Source organism: Podarcis tiliguerta (assembly GCF_965153285.1).
Source record: "Podarcis tiliguerta genome assembly, chromosome: 18".
Classification (NCBI taxonomy): Eukaryota; Metazoa; Chordata; class Lepidosauria; order Squamata; family Lacertidae; genus Podarcis; species Podarcis tiliguerta.
This window is the reverse complement of record NC_139551.1, coordinates 2,732,213-2,750,707: the sequence shown is the minus strand read 5'-3', so window position 1 is coordinate 2,750,707 and position 18,495 is coordinate 2,732,213. Positions and strand designations below refer to the sequence as shown.

The window sequence follows — 18,495 nt, the reverse complement described above, 5'->3', positions numbered from 1 at the left end:
AAGATTGACCTGACGGTAGGGTTTAAATCGACATTCACAACTTTATGGATAGAGAACAAATAATGTAATAAAAGGGAAAAATACGATATTTGTAGAAAATGGCAGAATATATTAGTGAGGTAAATAAATCAGAAATGGAAGTTGAGGGAAGTCCAAAATCAGGGAGGGAGAGATGTTGTGTAAGTTGTATGCTAATGGGAGAAAAGAAAATTAATAAAAAATTAAAAATGTTGGAGGGAACCCCTTCCGGAGAGCAGAGAATGCCTCTTCTTTTGTCTGCAATGGGGGACCTGCATGCAGCTTGATATTATTGGAGGAATGCCTCTATGCAGAAGAGGCTTTTCCGCCTGAGAAAAAAGGGACCTGTAGTTTTTTCCCTTGGGAGTTGTAGTTTTTCTCTCTCCTTGGGAGTTGTAGTTCTTTCCTGGGAGTTGAAGTTCTTTCTTGGGTGTTGTAGCTCAGCAGAATCTGCATATCTGCCAATTCCATCTCCCTGCAGCTAATATATTGCATAAATAAATTATTATTATTATTATTATTATTATTATTATTATTATATAAAATTATTGCATTTTTAAAATGACAGGGAAGGCATGAATTAAACATTGCATCCAAATCTTCCAAAAATAAAATAAAATATACAAAAAAGTAAAAATATAAAATGAAAACAAAAAGAAAAAAGCCAATATATTGGGTTTTTGTGCATTTAAGCCATTTATAGGGTTAACTTCCCCCCAAACAAAAACCTCAACTTTTGTGTCCCTAGCACTACTCTTCATTTTTCCCCCCTTGGTTAGTATCTCTATGGTCCCAGCGTTGCTATAGCGACAGCAGGGCAACCGGAAGCGTTGGCGCCTGCGCAGTACGGCGCTGGAGAAACCCACGATAGCTTTTTAAAAAATCACGCATGCGCAGAACTGCCATTGCGGGCGCTCGTTAGTGACGAGTCCTTGAATTCTCTATGCGCATGCGTGAAGCCTTCTCCGTCATAAAACGTCGCCCCGTCGACGCGCTTTGCGCATGCGTAGTTTCGTCGGGGGCTTTATAAACCCTATTGCGGCTGCGCAGCGTGTCATTCGTGTTCTTCGCCGGGCGCCATGGACGACGAGGAGGAGACGTACCGCTTGTGGAAGATCCGGAAAACCATCATGCAGGTCTGGGCGGGCGGGCAGGGAGAAGGGGAGCGGGGAGCGGGGGTCGGAAGAGACCGGGAACGAGGTGGGGGGAGGAGGGGGGGCTCCCTTTCATCGCGCGTGCGCAGTACTTCGGAAGCCTACCTGGCAGGGCCGTTGTGCCAAGACAGTCCTGGAGGGGAATTAAGGGATCAGCAGCCTCACCTGTCCCAGGCCCTCCTGTCTTCCACTGCCTCCCGCAGTTTGGTCAAACTCATGCTGGTAGCTTCAAGAACACTGTCCCACCATCTCGTCCTCTGTTGTCCCCTTCTCCTTGTGCCCTCTATCTTTCCCAACATCAGGGTCTCTTCCAGGGAGTCTTCTCTTCTCCTGAGGTGGCCAAAGTCTTGGAGCCTCAGCTTCAGGATCTGTCCTTCCAGTGAGCACTCAGGGCTGGTTTCCTTCAGAATGGAGAGGTTTGATCTTCTTGCAGTCCATGGGACTCTCAAGAGTCTCCTCTGGCACCAGAATTCAAAAGCATCCATTCTTTGGCGATCAGCCTTCTTGATGGTCCAGCTCTCACTTCCATACATCACTACTGGGAAAACCAGAGCTTTAACTATACGGACCTTTGTTGGCAAGGTGATGTCTCTGTTTTTTAAGATGCTGTCTAGGTTTGTCATTGCTTTCGTCCCAAGAAGCAGGCGTCTTTTAATTTCGTGGCTGCTGTCACGACCCTGCTTTCCAAACAACACACAGCTTAAAAAAAACCCCGGAACAGATTGACATTACTATTCCCCCCTCCACACACACACATACTTTCCTTCCCCCCATGAGTCTTTTGGAGGGAAAGCAGGGGAGAAATGCTCCCAGCGAGGAAATAGCTTCATCTATTTATTTATTTTATCTATTTATTCTTTATTTATTTATCTATCTGTTTATTTATTTATCTTTTTATTTATGTACCTATCTATTTATTTATCTATTTATTTTATCTATTTATTCCATTAAAATATGCCCCTTGCTTGAATGTAAAACAAACAAACAAACAAAAAAAGGCAAAGCGGGGAGATCCAAGGGGAAATTTCACGACCCTGCTTTCCAAACAACACAAAAGCTAAAAAAAGAAACCCCAAACAGATTGACATTACATACCTCCTTCATGCCTGCCTGTTGTCTTTGTCCATGGAGTTTTCTTGGCAGGGATACTGGAGTGGCTTGCCGGTTCCTGCTCCAGGTGGATCACGTTTGGTCAAAGCTCTCCACTATGACCTGTCCATCTTGGGTGGCCCTGCAGGGCATAGCTAATAGCTTCTCTGAGTTATTCAAGCCCCTTCGCCATGGCAAGGCAGGGATCCATGAAGGGGCCGAAGGGCAACTGGCGACACACTAAAAGGTTGATTTCTTACGAATGTGGAACTAGAATCACGTGGCACCTAAGGTTTAGTCGGAAACCCCTTTTTTGTCATTTTATTGGCCTGGCCACCTCTTGCAGGAGTTTGTTCCAGCTCCAAAAGAGCTCGTGGGCACCAGGTTAGGGAATGCTTAAGGGGCAAAACACCCCTTCTGCCTTCTTGAGCCGAGTCTGCCGCTACGAGATTTTTGTCCCTGCAAGCTGTGAGATCTTGTCTCTGCCCCCCCGCCAGCAATTAGGCTGGTGGCCAAGATCTCCTGGCCCTCCCTGCCTTATCATTTAATAACTTGCTGTCAGCTGGGGGAAACCTCTCAAAATTATTCCCGGCTGCATCTCTCCGTCGATTTCGGAGTTCTGAATTCCCCGCTCGGGTTTCCTGGAGGGGGCTGCTTCCGTCGTTCTGTCACACCCAGCCACCCCCCTGCAACTCATTTCCATTCTGAATTTTTGCACAATTTTTGCAGCACTGCCCTCATCGCAGTGTTTCTACCTGCATAAGGTTGGGAGAGACTAAGACGCCAATTTCATTGACAAACCTAGACAACATCTTTAAAAGCAGAGACAGGTTATCTTGGGATAAAGAAACTGCCGTTTAAATTTTGGGAGCTAGCGGCTCTTTGGGGTGGAAAAATGTCGCCTTGGCTGTTGCTGTAACCTGCAATGGACCTCTCTCTCCCCTCTTGTTCTTCCTTACTTCCAAATCTCTCCAGCTGTGTCACGATCGAGGTTACCTAGTCACCCAGGATGAGTTGGACCAGACCCTGGAGGAATTCAAAGCCCAGTTTGGCGACAAGCCCAGCGAAGGGCGACCCCGGCGGACGGACCTCACCGTGTTGGTAGCCCACAACGACGACCCCACCGATCAGATGTTTGTCTTCTTCCCAGGTGAGTCGATGGCATTCAGCAAAAGGTTTGATCCCCTTTCAACTGCTGGTTTGATTGTGTCGTCTTCTTCCGAGGCTTGGTTAGCTTTCTCTTTTTTTCTTTCAGCAGGATGTGCTTTATTTTTTATTTTTGGAGCTTTTTATTTTGACGAAGTAATAATCATAAGTTACAATAAAAATATGCACCCCACCAACGAGACCATTCCATTGTAACTGCCCAGCCTCCCAGAATTTCAGCACCTCTTGTGATGGTTTGACCCCTTTCTGTTTTAATAATAATAATAATTTATTATTTATACCCCGCCCATCTGGCTGGGTTTCCCCAGCCACTCTGGGCGGCTTCCAACAAAACACTAAAATACAATAGCCTATTAAACATTAAAAGCTTCCCTAAACAGGGCTGCTTTCAGATGTCTTCTAAAAGTTTGGTAGTTGGTTTTCTCTTTGACATCTGACGGGAGGGCGTTTCACAGGGCGGGTGCCACTACCAACAAGGCCCTCTGCCTGGTTCCCTGTAACCTCATTTCTCGCAATGAGGGAACCGCCAGAAGGCCCTCGGCGCTGGACCTCAGTGTCCGGGCAGAACTATGGGCGTGGAGACGCTTCTTCAGGTATACTGGACCAAGGCCATTTAGGGCTTTAAAGGTCAGCACCAACACTTTGAATTGTGCTCGGAAATGTACTGGGAGCCAATGTAGGTATTTCAAGACCGAGGGCCTTCTGGCAGTTCCCTCACTGTGAGAAGCCAAGTTACAGGGAAGCAGGCAGAGGGCCTTCTCGGTGGTGGCGCCTGCCCTGTGGAATGCCCTCCCGTCAGATGTCAAGGAAATAAACAACTATCTGACTTTTAGAAGACATCTGAAGGCAGCCCTGTTCAGGGCAGCTTTTAATGTTGGATGTATTACAGTATATTAATATTTTTTTGGAAGCCGCCCAGAGTGGCTGGGGAAGCCCAGCCAGATGGGTGGGGTATAAACTATTATTCTTTCTTCCCTTGCAGAGGAGCCCAAGGTTGGGATTAAGACCATTAAGATGTACTGCCAACGGATGCAGGAGGAAAACATCACTCGGGCTCTCATCGTGGTTCAGCAGGGCATGACCCCATCAGCTAAACAGGTAGCCAAGTCCGGCTTTGCAGTGTCCAACCTAGAGGGCACAGCTGGCGCTAGTTTGGGCACCAGACGTTTGCTAGGCAGCGAACCTTTGCAGGCAAAGAAATACTGTACTTTTCTGTGTGTAAGACGAGGGTTTGGTTTTTTTACTCAAAAAGAATGCTAAAAATCGGGGGTCGTCTTTTTTAAAAAATGAATTTTATTAGTATTTCCCACACAACAACAACAACACGATAGATATCAAAAGATAACAATACACAGCACACGAAAATCAACATTCGAAAACTAAAAAAGACAACAAAAACAAAACAAAAAACCCCCAAACAAATCCGTATCTTGCAAGTTATAATTATAAACACTGAAACAACAACAAAACATTGACTTCCACCAATCCCACAGCACCTCCTTTATCTTTCATTCTGTTTTCCTGTTTTCTTCATCCTCTCTCTCCTAACATCTAGATATAAATCCTTCTTTCATATCCTTTCACTTCGCAAGGTTATTCCAGACTCAGCCAGACTTCTGCCCTCGAACCTTGGTTTTTGAGGCCTTCATTTAGGCACTCCCATTCTTTTTTAACTTCACTTTTTGGTTTTTGTCTTATTATATCTGTCAATTTGGCTAATTCTAAGTATTCCGAGAGCTGACGTAGCCACTCTCCCCTTGTGGGTTTATCGGGGGTCGTCTTACACACAGATAGTGCAGAGAGTGGACGGGCAATTTGTTTCAGCCACGAGCAGCCGCTCGTCACCGGTGCTCAGGTGTGTGATTGGTGGCTGCGGCAAGGGCTGCTTAGGATTGGCTGTTGCTGCCACAATTGGGCGGGCAATTGTTGGCGAGCTGAGAGGTGCTTGTTTGCTTTGGCGGCACGTTCGAATCTCAGCGTTTGCGAGTCGGGTGAGTGGTTTTCGGCATTCCCCGAAACAGCTCGACAACTCAGGGCAATCCTTCCCCCAGGAAAAGTTCAACAACTCTGGGCCATCTCCCCCCATTTTCTTAAATTGTAGTCCCCCAAAATATGGGGGCGTCTTATACACGGGGACGTGTTGTACACGGAAAAATATGGTACCTTGGTGCAGGTTGTTATTCTCCTTGGTGCCGATGTTATTTGGTTCAGGGACTGCTGACCTAGTGCCTAAGGGACGCGGGTGGCACTGTGGGTTAAACCACAGAGCCTAGGGCTTGCCGATCAGAAGGTCGGCGGTTCAAATCCCCGCAATGACGGGGTGAGCTCCCGTTGCTCGGTCCCTGCTCCTGCCAACTTAGCAGTTCAAAAGCACGTCAAAGTGCAAGTAGATAAATAGGTACCACTCCGGCGGGAAGGTAAACGGCGTTTCCGTGCGCTGCTCTGGTTCGCCAGAAGCGGCTTAGTCCTGCTGGCCACATGACCCGGAAGCTGTACGCTGGCTCTCTCGGCCAATAAAGCGAGATGAGTGCTGCAACCCCAGAGTCGATCACGACTGGACCTAATGGTCAGGGGGTACCTTTGCCTTTAGGGACACGGGTGGTGCTGTTGGTTAAACCACTGAGCCTAGGACTTTGAATCCCCGCGACTAGGTTTGAATCCCCGCAATGACGGGGTGAGCTCCCATTGCTCGGTCCCTGCTCCTGCCCACCTAGCAGTTCGAAAGCTCATTTTCCTTTGCTTTGCTTATCTACTGCCAAGGGAGTGGTGTGGGGAGGAAGCTGATTCCCTGAAGCCTGACATTAGCTGATGCCCCTTCTCCTCCTGCTCTTTTTCAGTCTCTTGTAGACATGGCTCCCAAGTATATCCTTGAGCAGTTCCTTCAGCAAGAGCTGCTGATCAACATCACAGAACACGAGGTGAGGCGTCTCGTCTGTTTGATTTAACACTATGAAAATGCCGCTTATGCAACAGAAAGCTTCGAAGATGAGAACAAAGCCACAACCAATGCTCTGGGTTGTTCTAAAACGGTGGTTCTGAAAGTGGGCGTTGGAAATTGGGGGTGGGGTGGGGAGAGGTGCTAAGTGAGGCTCCTTACGGGGTCATAGAATCCTAGAGTTGGAAGAGACCACAAGGGCCATCGAGTCCAACCCCCTGCCAAGCAGGAAACACCATCAGAGCACTCCTGACATATGGTTGTCAAGCCTCTGCTTAAAGACCTCCAAAGAAGGAGACCCCACCACACTCCTTGGCAGCAAATTCCACTGTCAAACAGCTCTAACTGTCAGGAAGTTCTTCCTAATGTTTAGGTGGAATCTTCTTTCTTGTAGTTTGGATCCATTGCTCTGTGTCTGCTTCTCTGGAGCAGCAGAAATCAACCTTTCTCCCTCCTCTATGTGACATCCTTTGATATATTTAAACATGGCTATCATATCACCCCTCAACCTCCTCTTCTCCAGGCTAAACATGCCCAGCTCCCTTAGCCGTTCCTCATAAGGCATCGTTTCCAGGCCTTTGACCTTTTTGGTTGCCCTCCTCTGGACACGTTCCAGTTTGTCAGTGTCCTTCTTGAACTGTGGTGCCCAGAACTGGACACAGTACTCCAGATGAGGCCTGACCAGAGAAGAATACAGTGGCACTATTACTTCCCTTGATCTAGATGCTATACTCCTATTGATGCGGCCCAGATCCTCGGCGCAGGATCACATTCATCCAGTGCTTTACCAACCGCACTGGCTCCCGGTGGAGTACAGGGTCAGGTTTAAGGTGCTGGTTTTGACCTTTAAAGCCCTATGCTGCCTAGGACCCTCGTACCTACGGGACCGCCTCTCCTGGCATGCCCCGCGGAGGACCTTAAGGTCCACAAATGACAACACTTTGGAGGTCCCAAGTCGCAAGGTGGTTAGATTGGTCGCAGCTAGGGCCAGGGCCTTTTCAGTACTGGCCCCGACTTGGTGGAACGCTCTGTCACAAGAGACCAGGGCCCTGCAGGACTCGACATCTTTCTGCAGGGCCTGCAAGACAGAGCTGTTCCGCCTGGACTTTGGTTTGGACTCAGTCTGACCCTTCTGTTTCCCTCCCCTTACGATCTTGATCTATCGGCTAATTTAAAATGAGGCTGCATTTTAAATTGCATTTTAACCTGTATTTTAAATTGGTTTTTCTTTTCTGTTTAGGGAAGCTTTTAATGCTTAATAGGTTATTGTATTTTAGGTTCTGTTGGAAGCCGCCCAGAGTGGCTGGGTATAAATAATAAATTGTTCTTATTCTTATTATACCTTTCTTTCTTTCCACCTCTGCAGTTGGTTCCTGAACATGTTGTCATGACGAAAGAGGAGGTGACCGAGTTACTGGCCCGATAGTATCCTTCTTTTCGTTCTGCTGCCCTATCCTCGTAGGTCTCAAAAGTCATGTTAAGTAAAGGTAAAGGGGACCCCTGACCATTAGGTCCAGTCGTGGCCGACTCTGGGGCTGCGGCGCTCATCTCGCTTTACTGGCCGAGGCAGCCGGCGTACAGCTTCTGGGTCATGTGGCCAGCAGGACTAAGCCGCTTCTGGCGAACCAGAGCAGCGCACGGAAACGGCGTTTACCTTCCCGCCGGAGTGGTACCTATTTATCTACTTGCACTTTGATGTGCTTTCGAACTGCTAGGTTGGCAGGAGCTGGGACCGAGCAACGGGAGCTCACCCCGTCATTGCGGGGATTCGAACCGCCGACCTTCTGATCGGCAAGTCCTAGGCTGTGTGGTTTAACCCACAGCGCCACCCGCGTCCCAAAAGCCATGTTACGAAAACACAAAATACATGAGGAAGATAATTAACACTGACACTAACCCCTGTACCACACAGCTTCTGTGTTGATTTCTTCATCCCCTTTGGCCCTCCGAATGTGGCCCTCGGAAGGGAGCGTGGCCCTCGGGCCAAAAGGGGTCCCCCCCCCCACCGCCCTGGTCTGACGCTAGTTGTCACAAGCGTGGAGCTGAATGAGTTCAGCTTCTCCCCGAATCGAACCTGGCTTGTTACGCTTTGCCTTCTTTCTTCCCGGGGAGGTGAAACGGACGGATTGCTTTCCCTTAACTGCTTTCTCCCAGTAAGCTCCGAGAGAACCAGCTACCCAGGATACAGGCCGGGGACCCGGTGGCTCGCTACTTTGGAATCAAGCGAGGCCAGGTAAGGACTTGCGGACAGGCCACCATTGGGCCACTTGTGAATCAAAGGGGACAGGAACCAGTTCATGGCCTCTCTGGTAAAGGTAAAGGTACCCCTGCCCGTACGGGCCAGTCTTGACAGACTCTAGGGTTGTGCGCCCATCTCACTCAAGAGGCCGGGGGCCAGCGCTGTCCGCAGACACTTCCGGGTCACGTGGCCAGCGTGACAAGCTGCATCTGGCGAGCCAGCGCAGCACACGGAACGCCGTTTACCTTCCCGCTAGTAAGCGGTCCCTATTTACTTGCACCCGAGAGTGCTTTCGAACTGCTAGGTTGGCAGGCGCTGGGACCGAACAACGGGAGCTCACCCCACCGTGGGGATTCGAACCTCTAACCTTTCGATCGGCAAGCCCTAGGCGCTGAGGCTTTTACCCACAGCGCCACCCGCGTCCCAATGGCCTCTCTGTTGCTCTACAGCAACTCCCAAGAGACTGCGATCTACTCACAGAATTAAAAATTTTCAGTGATCTAGTTAAAAAAAGGTCAAAGTTGTTGACCTTTTTTTAGGGAGGAGGAAAAGCCCCGTTTTTACCCGTTGGAGATGCTTGTTTTACAGTCATGGGAAGGAGAACAACATTAAGATCTGTTCTGAGTTAATTTAAAGGGGGTGGGGGGCTTAGTCTCATGTTTTTTTAACTACTGAAATTAGCTGCCATCACCACTGCCAACAGATTCCAATATATTACGCGTGTATTTTTTAAAAAAGGCTACTGGCTCTCTTCCTGCCTTCTCCCAAATCAGTACCTGATTTTGAAACCAGTACAGTGGTGCCTCGCAAGACGAAATTAATTCGTTCCACGAGTTTTTTCGTTGTGCGAGTTTTTTCGTCTTGCGAAACACCACTGCATTTAAACACTGACAACGGCGGGGAGAAGCAGGACAGCTGCCGCAGCCGGTACCTCAGAGTCACCCGCGCGTTGTTGCCACCGTGCGACACGGCTGCTGGAGGGCGGCGGGGCTCAGGAGCGTGACTCCGGCTGCAACGGCTCTCTGAGGGGAGCGCGCGAGGGGGGTGGGCAGCGGCGCGAGGCACTAACTGTCAGCCGGAAGGTGGGAGGGAGCCGGAGGAGCGGGGAAGCGAGCGTGTGTGCGTGCAGTGACCGTCGCCATGACACGAGAGGCAGGGCCGTTTTGTCTAGCGAAGCAAGCCCTTAGGAAAATCCGTCTTGCGAAGCACCTCAGAAAACGAAAAACCCTTTCGTCTAGCGAGTTTTTCGTCTTCCGAGGCATTCGTCTTGCGGGGTACCACTTTACTTGCTTTCTCCCAAATCATTTCCTGATTTTGAAAACAGTTCCTGATTTTGACAACTGCCTTCTTCCAGGTGGTGAAGATCATTCGTCCCAGCGAGACGGCCGGACGGTATATCACCTACCGGCTGGTGCAGTAGCCGGCAGAACTACATAGCAAGGTACTCTTATCTCCTTACCTTAAGAGGAAATGTGGGCGGCCTCATTTCAGAGAGCTCTTCTTTGCTGAGAAACGTTTCTTTGACAGATTTTGACCAGCATACCTAACAAGATACCAACACTTCTCCTGTCCCGCCTCGCGGTTCCGTCAATTTTCCGTCCGGCACGCAGCGCATGGACGGCAAACCTGCCTTCCCAGCGACCGCAAGGATTGGAATTTGGGTGTTTGTGTCTCTCCTCAGAGGGAAATCCCAGGCCGGTGGGCGTCTTCTTGGACAGACGATCGCTGCTTCGAACCACCCAAGCTTCTAGATCTCATGGTCTGAAGTGGAACCGGTTGCTAACTTCACAATAAGCACCCTGCTGATCATTCCACCCCCAGCTGAACTGGGCCCAGGGATATTTTGCTTACACTGATGGGGTGGCCTGGAAGCGGTTTTTGGCTTTGTGCTTTGGATGTAGAAGCCTTAATGGAGGATCTATGTGGAGGCCTCTCTGCTTGCAGTAAACCGTTTGTGAGGAAAAGGGTTTTCTAGACTCCTGAGAACGTCCCTCTTCCCTTCTCTGCTTTGCTGATCACTGCTGGGGGAAATCCACCTCTTTCAAAAGGAGCCTCGACTGTCTTAATAAGGTTATCGTTTCAATAAAGCGTTAGAACGAATGACGTTTATTAGGATTATTGTTGAGCGCTTGGAAAGTGCCTAACATTTTGTAGGAATAAACTGAAAAGGGAAACCATGGCAGGAACGATGCCCCCAGTTGTGTAATAATAATAATAATAATAATAATAATAATAATAATAATAATAATAATAATAATAATAATTAATAATTGATTATACCCTGCCCATCTGGCTGGGTTTCCCCAGCCACTCTGGGCAGCTTCCAACAGGATATTAAAAGCACAGTAAAAGATCCAACATTGAAGACTTCCCTAAACAGGGCTGCCTTCAGATGTCTTCTGAAAGTCAGATCGTTGTTTATTTCCTTGACGTCTGACGGGAGGGCGTTCCACAGGGAGGGTGCCACCACCGAGAAGGCCCTCTCCCTGTAACCTCGCTTCTCGCAGGGAGGGAACCACCAGAAGGCCCTCGGGAGATGGACCCAGGTGTCCGGGCTGGACGATGGGGGTGGAGACGCTCCTTCAGGTATACTGGGCCGTTTAGGGCTTTCAAGGTCAGCACCAACACTTTGAATTTAACAACACTTTGTTATTAACCAGCGAGGTATTACAGGTATTTTGGAGACTTCTTGCCAAAGCTATTTCCAGGGTGGTTGTCAATTGTTGCGGGGACGGGGGGAGGAAATTGACACACAACTCCAACAGATGGTGTACGCTTACTTTATTTTCATACCTAACGAAAGCATCAGTCCAGGATTGCGATTGCAGCAGTTTAAAAAGCGAACCAGCGGGCTGCCAAACAGGCAGGCTCTCCAACACAGGGAGGGGTACCTTATGTACAAATAATTAAAAAGCTGAGGTTATTAAGAGCTGAACCTCCACACTCTTTCCCCTCATCCATCCTTGACGCATGAAACAAAACTCACACACACGGTACCGTTCCTGCCTTCTCCGGAAGCTGAGATTTCTTTTGCCTCTGTTCCCATTAAAGGTAAAGGGACCCCTGGCCATTAGGTCCAGTTGTGGCCGACTCTGGCGTTGCGGCGCTCATCTCGCTTTATTGGCCGAGGGAGCCGGCGTACAGCTTCCGGGTCATGTGGCCAGCAGGACTAAGCCGCTTCTGGCAAACCAGAGCAGCGCACGGAAACGCCGTTTACCTTCCCGCCGGAGTGGTACCTAATTATCTACTTGGCACTTTGACGTGCTTTCAAACTGCTAGGTTGGCAGGAGCAGGGACCGAGCAACGGGAGCTCACCCCATCATTGCGGGGATTCGAACCGCCGACCTTCTGATCGGCAAGTCCTAGGCTCTGTGGTTTAACCCACAGCGCCACCCTTTGCTGGGAACCGCCATCCCATTAAAGCACGACGGAGTCTCGAAAGAGGCACCTTGGTTCTTCGAAAGCCCTTGCCACTAGGCAGCGCCGTCGCGCTCAGCTTCTGCCAGGACACCGCGAGAACGGGCCGTTGGATTAGGTGGGTGTCTTGGGCCATATCTAAATCGGAGCTCTCCTTAATGATGCTGAAAATGGTTTTTGCATAGGATTTGGCAAGTTAATTGACCTCCCGGAAGAAAAAGCTTTAAAAAGTGGCTGGAGCAACCCAGACCTGCCCCCTTTTTAAAGCAATATAATAATTATTATTAATATGCCAGCATCGGACTGGGTTGCTCCAGCCACTCTGGGCGGCTCCCGACAAAATGCTAAAAACATGTATATATATATATATATAAAACACTTATACCGGGTGACTGGGTGTGTATAGGGCTGGACAGATATCATCCAAACTGGTTTGAAGTCCGTATCGTGGTGCCACTTTCGTAATTTTTGACCTGGTAGTACATCGTGGATTGCGATGTTTGTGTACGCAAAAAATCACAATTGGGGGAACCGTGAAGCCGGCGGACGCCTCGACATAGCTCCATCTTTATTTCAGACGTGATAGATGAGTAGATAAATGCAGCATTTTGGCCGCTGTGTTGAAAACTAGGTTTTGCCCAGCCCGAGTGAGAGCCACGGTCGCCGCCCTCTCGTGTTTTGTTCAGAGGTAAATAATCTCTTGGGTACCTAGGGGTGGAGAAATTGGAAGCTGCCTAATGCCAAGAATTTGTCCTGAATCGGTTTAAAGCTGTGTTATGCTGAGTTTTGACCACTGGTCCATTTAGCTCAATACTGGCCACACCAGCTAGCGACGATTCTCCAAGGTTTCGGAGAAAGGGAGTCTCTCCCAGTCTAAACTGGGAGATACCGGAGATCGCAGCCGCCTAAACACCAAACATGCTCTATAAAGCACCGAGCCACAGCCTTTTCCCAGCAACGCATCGACTGCTAGAGTCGGGAAAAGCCTCTTAAAATCTGAACTACCGTATTTTTTGCTCTATAAGACTCACTTTTCCCCTCCTAAAAAGTAAGGGGAAATGTGTGTACGTCTTAGGGAGCGAATGCAGGCTGCGCAGCTATCCCAGAAGCCAGAACAGCAAGAGGGATTGCTGCTTTCACTGCGCAGCGATCCCTCTTGCTGTTCTGGCTTCTGAGATTCAGAATATTTTTGTTCTTGTTTTCCTCCTCCAAAAACTAGATGCGTCTTGTGGTCTGGTGCATCTTATAGAGCGAAAAATACGGTAAGTTATCGACGCACCCATCTTCTGTTCACTAAAGGATGCAGGTTGCTCTAGCTTGAAATCCTGAGCTGGGATCCGCTCGTCCAACAAACCCATCTCGTATAAGAAAGACTTTTGCTTAATTCTTTTTCTGGCTTAATGAGCTAGGCGTATTTTCTGGAGCCGGGTGCGAAAAGCAAACTGCAACCATCACCAGCAGGCTGCAATCCGGCGCTTGTCTGTTCAGTAGCAAGTCCGCGACGGCGCTTGCTTCCCGGAAAGGGTGGATCACAACCTTTCGAGTACCACGTAACCCTGCAAGCCTCCCCCACGGTCAGTTTGTACCCTGACTTTTAAAAAAACAACACAATGACATAGCTGAAGGGGCTGGCATTTAAAAACCCAACCCTATCCGTAGCAAAATAAACAAAGAGTTCTGCTTGGCTAAAGTGAAGGTCCTTCAAATCAGTACTTTGAAAGGGGCTGCTTTTCCGGGTAGTTTGTGGCAGAGAACCGAGAACCTCTGCGAACAAGGACAGGACGGTGCAAATATAAATTGCGGTGGCGTTGTATCTGTTCTTTTTAACACGTCGCTCGTGCAAAAGAGGTTGGGAGCCTGCGAAACCACACGGAAACCTTCATTTCGGCACGCTCCGGTTTCGCGGCCAATTCCAAAACGGGCGAAAGGATAACCAGGTTTGCGTTGAAAGGCGGGTTAGATAGGGCACCAAGAACTGCGGGACTTGGCTTTTCTCCGTTGGCCCGTCTTACGCATACGGACCGTTTTTTCGAGGCTGGGGAAACTACTCTAACGCCTTGTAGCCGAAAGGCGGTTGCCGAAACGCCACGTTGTTCGACTGGTTGGTGTTGCAAGCCTCCGGCGGCCTTCCCGCCTGCCCTTCCGCACTCTCCCCATCTCCCTCTCTCCCGAAAACGCCATCTTCGTCCACATCGCAGCGGCCTTCCTCCCGGGTCGGGCAGCGCTGCAACGGAGAGACATCTTCGGAGTCCGACTGACCGACGCTGTAAGTGCGGCTCAGTGTCCCCTCCTCGCTGGCTTCGTCCGCAGACGGGGTCTCCTCGTCGCCGCTGGTCTCGCTGCCTCGCCGCGGGGGCCCCTCGATGGCCGCCTCTGCAGAGTCTTCGGGATCAGAGTCCGAATCGATGAAACGAGTGCTGTCTTCTGTGTTGGGATAAAATGCAACTCATTACTGCCTTCCTTTTTCTACTCCCTTGTGCTTCTGCCAAGGAGATCTGTGTGGGTTCCCCATTTTATCCTCAATATCCCTGCTAGGTGGGCCAGCAATAATAATAAAAATAATAATGATAATAATAATGATGGTGATGATAATAATAATACAGTGGTACCTGGGGTTACAGACACTTCAGGTTACATACGCTTCAGGTTACAGACTCTGCTAACCCAGAAATAGTACCTCGGGTTAAGAACTTTGCTTCAGGATGAGAACAGAAATCGTGCTCCAGCGGCACGGCGGCAGCAGGAGGCCCCATTAGCTAAAGTGGTACCTCAGGTTAAGAACAGTTTCAGGTTAAGAACGGAACTCCGGAACGAATTAAGTACTTAACCCGAAGTACCACTGTATATTATGTATACCCTGCCGATCTGGCTAGGGTTCCCCAGCCACTGGTACCTCGGGTTAAGTACTTAATTCGTTCCGGAGGTCTGTTCTTAACCTGAAACTGTTCTTAACCTGAAGCACCACTTTAGCTAATGGGGCCTCCTGCTGCCGCCACACGATTTCTGTTTTCATCCTGAAGCAAAGTTCTTAACCCGAGGTACTATTTCTGGGTTAGGGGAGTCTGTAACCTGAAGCGTATGTAACCCGAGGTACCAGTGTACTGCCTTCCTTTTTTTATTCCCTTGTCCTTCCACCAAGCAGATCTATATTCGTGGCTCACCGTCCCCATTTTATCCTCAAACTAACCCTGCGAGGCGAGCCGGCTGAGAGAGAGAGACTGCGAGTGTGTGCCTGCGTTGACAATTATGGGGCCGCCTCGGTTTCAAACTGCTTTCCACATTGTGTTTTAATTTCCACGACCCGCCTGGGACCTTAAGGTGAAGCTGGGAGAGTATAATAAATTGTAGAAAGGAAAATATAGTATTATCACCCAGCGTCCCACCTTCGGACAGGTGTGTTCCGCCTCACCTCTGTACAGGTCCTCGTGAAAAGCAGCCTCTGCCTGCTCAGCGGAGGCCGTGAGGTACAGGTCTGTGTCGTCCGACGGCTGGCATGTGTCTCCCTGCACGTAGAATGCAAGACGTTGCTGAGGTATTTTATTTATTTTTTAAAATAGTGATTTTTATTTGATTAAAAAAAATAAACATACAACAATATCAATTGCAAAGCCATTATAAAGAGATTGTTCTGAATCTCAAAACTCTGGGGTTGCAGCGCTCATCTCTCTTTACTGGCCAAGGGAGCCAGCGTACAGCTTCTGGGTCATGTGGCCAGCAGGACTAAGCCGCTTCTGGCGAACCAGAGCAGCGCACGGAAACGCCGTTTACCTTCCCGCCGGAGTGGTACCTATTTATCTACCTGCACTTTGATGTGCTTTCGAACTGCTGGGTCGGCAGGAGCAGGGACTGAGCAACGGGAGCTCACCCCGTCATTGCGGGGATTCGAACCGCCGACCTTCTGATCGGCAAGTCCTAGGCTCTGGGGTTTAACCCACAGCGCCATCCGCGTCAAGTTAGGAAGGATATTAAACAATATATCCTCTCCTGCCACCCTGAAGATTCCCAAAAATCCAGCAGTCCCCGCTCAGGAAACTCTCCCTCTGCAACAGCAACCTCCCCGAAAATTGCCCCCCTTACCTGGTTCTCGGCTGCGTCGCCATCTTCCCGAACCGCATCTTCGGGGCTTTCCGGCAAAGCGCCGCCAGTTTCGAAGATGGCAGGGTAGAAGGTTACGAGGGCCTCGACGATGCGGGCTTGATGCGGGTAGTCGACCAGCGAGGAGAGGGAAACGGTGGCCTCCGTGGGTCTCGGGCGCATCAACGTGGGGCCAAAGACAATCCCCAGATTGCCAGGGGTCATCTTGTTTTCCTGTTCGACTTCGACGATCCTGGGGGCAGAATCGGGGAGGACGGCACAGTTCACAAGGGAACCCGGGTCTGTTTTGCAGCACCGAGGGAGCGGGGTCTTCTCATTCTAAATAGAGCGGTACCTTGCTTCTCAAAGGCCTTGGTATTCAAACAACGTGAAACCCAAAGCCGGAAGGAAGTGTTCTGGTTTGGGAACTGTTTTTGGAAGCCAAACGTGCTCCGTTTTGAGTGTTACGCTTCCGATTTGAGTGCCACGCTTCCGTTTTATAATAATAATTTATTATTTATACCCTGCCCATCTGGCTGGGTTTCCCCAGCCACTCTGGGCGGCTTCCAAAAAATATATTAAAATACTGTAATACATCAAACATTAAAAGCTTCCCTAAACAGGGCTGCCTTCAGATGTCTTCTAAAAGTCTGGTAGTAGTTGTTCTCTTTAACGTCTGATGGTTTTGAGCGTTACACTGAGGTCTGTCTGTTTTTGCCATTTGTTTTGAGTTTTTGCGGCTCGTTTTGTTTTTGTGACTATGTGGAACCCAGTTCAGCTACCGGTTGACTGATTGTGTGGCTGTGGAAATGGATAAAAGCCCCCCATCCAAACAATGACTATCATCAGTGCAGGTAAGGAAAAAAAGTAATTTTAATTCTTATCGCCTCCAATACTGGCTTATTCATTTTACAGTACACTACATTGATTGTTGCTTTCATTTTATGATTCAGTGGTCTCGTTAGATAGCAAAAATCATGTTAAACTGGGTTGTTTGTAAAGCCTGGAACGGATTAACCCGTTTTGCATGACTTCCTATGGGAAAGCGCGCCTCGGTTTTGGAACGCTTTGGTTTTGGAACGGAATTTCCGGAACGGATTAAGTTTGAGAACCAAGGTACCACTGTATTGCCTACAAGGCACACAGCCAATTAAAAAATTACATTTGGCGGGGAAAGAGATGGTTGGTGACGTCACAGGTTTAGGCCAATACGCCGAGACTCCTGAGCTTGTGGAACCTCCAGAACGGAACGGATTAAGTTTGAGAACCAAGGTACCACTGTACCGGCTGTTGTAGAAGGAAGGGAGGGAAAATCTCACCACCACCCTTTTATTGGAGGCAGGGTCGCCAGCCAGCAGTCCCCTCCCTCTCCCACTTACCTCCTCAAATGCAGAACGATGTACTTTAGGGTTGACAAGTTCTCCGACGGAAGCTCCTTCAGAAGGTCCCTCAGCTTCGTCACCAGCGCCACGACCACCTTCTCGGTCTCAGGTCCTCTGTCCACCAACTCGGCGATACTCTTCCCAGGTCTGCCCTCGGCTCCTCCCTGAAGGCTCTCTTTGGCCAACCCCATAAGGCTGTTGTACATGCGGAATGGCATAATGGGTTCCGGGAGCTGGACGGGGCGAGAGGGGGGCTATTGAGTTAGAATCATAGAATCCTAGAGTTGGAAGAGACCACAAGGGCCATCGAGTCCAACCCCCTGCCAAGCAGGAAACGCCATCAGAGTTGCTGCTTTTATTTCTATTATGTATTTTGTGGTTTTTATACCTTGATTTTGAGGGACGCGGGTGGCGCTGTGGGTTAAACCACAGAGCCTAGGACTTGCCAATCAGAAGGTCGGCGGTTCGAATCCCCGCGACGACGGGGTGAGCTCCCGTTGCTCGGTCCCTGCTCCTGCCAACCTAGCAGTTCGAAAGCACGTCAAAGTAGATCAATAGGTACCACTCCGGCGGGAAGGTAAACGGCGTTTCCGTGCGCTGCTCTGGTTCGCCAGAAGCGGCTTATTCATGCTGGCCACATGACCCGGAAGCTGCACGCCGGCTCCCTCGGCCAGTAAAGTGAGATGAGTGCCGCAACCCCAGAGTCGGCCACGACTGGACCCAATGGTCAGGGCTCCCTTTACCTATATCTTGATTTTATTGTGTGAACTGCCCTGAGACCCCCGGGTATAGGGCGGTATATAAATTCAAACAACAATAACAACACAAAAATGGAAGCAAGAAGAATTACCGACGAAAGAAGAATGGCAAATGAAATTAATGGACTATGCAGAATCTGATAAGTTAATAGGAAGGATTTGAAACCTGTGGGATCAGAGATTCTTAGAGGAGTGGAGTAAATATCTGAACTACCGTATTTTTTGCTCCATAAGACTCACTTTTTCCCTCCTAAAAAGTAAG

The 18,495-nt window shown here is 49.3% G+C and overlaps 2 protein-coding genes across 6 annotated transcripts in view; one reads left to right on the top strand and one right to left on the bottom strand.

Moving 5' to 3' along the window:
* The first annotated feature begins 1,031 nt into the window (after positions 1 to 1,031).
* On the top strand, positions 1,032 to 10,702 carry POLR2E (RNA polymerase II, I and III subunit E). Of its 2 annotated transcripts, XM_083421955.1 has the most exons (8): positions 1,032 to 1,154; positions 3,237 to 3,411; positions 4,411 to 4,526; positions 6,266 to 6,346; positions 7,730 to 7,788; positions 8,518 to 8,596; positions 9,957 to 10,043; positions 10,130 to 10,702. In XM_083421955.1, exons 1-7 carry the CDS (start codon positions 1,098 to 1,100, stop codon positions 10,020 to 10,022), a joined length of 633 nt encoding a protein of 210 aa, XP_083278081.1. In that variant the 5' UTR covers positions 1,032 to 1,097; the 3' UTR covers positions 10,023 to 10,043; positions 10,130 to 10,702. The 2 variants fall into 2 exon arrangements, with proteins under 2 accessions (XP_083278081.1, XP_083278080.1); XM_083421954.1 differs by having other exon boundaries at positions 9,957 to 10,702.
* A 664-nt stretch (positions 10,703 to 11,366) lies between these two features.
* Positions 11,367 to 18,495, bottom strand: part of ARHGAP45 (Rho GTPase activating protein 45) — a 47,522-nt gene continuing 40,393 nt past the window's right edge. For all 4 annotated transcript variants that reach the window (XM_083421394.1, XM_083421396.1, XM_083421393.1 and 1 more), the window contains 5 exons: positions 17,473 to 17,708; positions 16,097 to 16,346; positions 15,429 to 15,522; positions 13,281 to 14,443; positions 11,367 to 13,020 (listed from right to left, as the gene is read on the bottom strand). In XM_083421394.1, the coding sequence (XP_083277520.1) occupies positions 14,064 to 14,443; positions 15,429 to 15,522; positions 16,097 to 16,346; positions 17,473 to 17,708 (960 nt within the window). In that variant the 3' untranslated portion in view covers positions 11,367 to 13,020; positions 13,281 to 14,063. The remainder of the gene's footprint in view (positions 13,021 to 13,280; positions 14,444 to 15,428; positions 15,523 to 16,096; positions 16,347 to 17,472; positions 17,709 to 18,495) is intronic.

Bases quoted from the DNA above. Each gene is read 5' to 3' on its own strand.
- POLR2E (XM_083421955.1), top strand. From the start codon at position 1,098: ATGGACGACGAGGAGGAGACGTACCGCTTGTGGAAGATCCGGAAAACC. The intron at 3,412-4,410 runs GTGAGTCGATGG...CTTCCCTTGCAG, and splicing joins GATGTTTGTCTTCTTCCCAG to AGGAGCCCAAGGTTGGGATT. The intron at 7,789-8,517 runs GTATCCTTCTTT...GCTTTCTCCCAG, and splicing joins ACCGAGTTACTGGCCCGATA to TAAGCTCCGAGAGAACCAGC.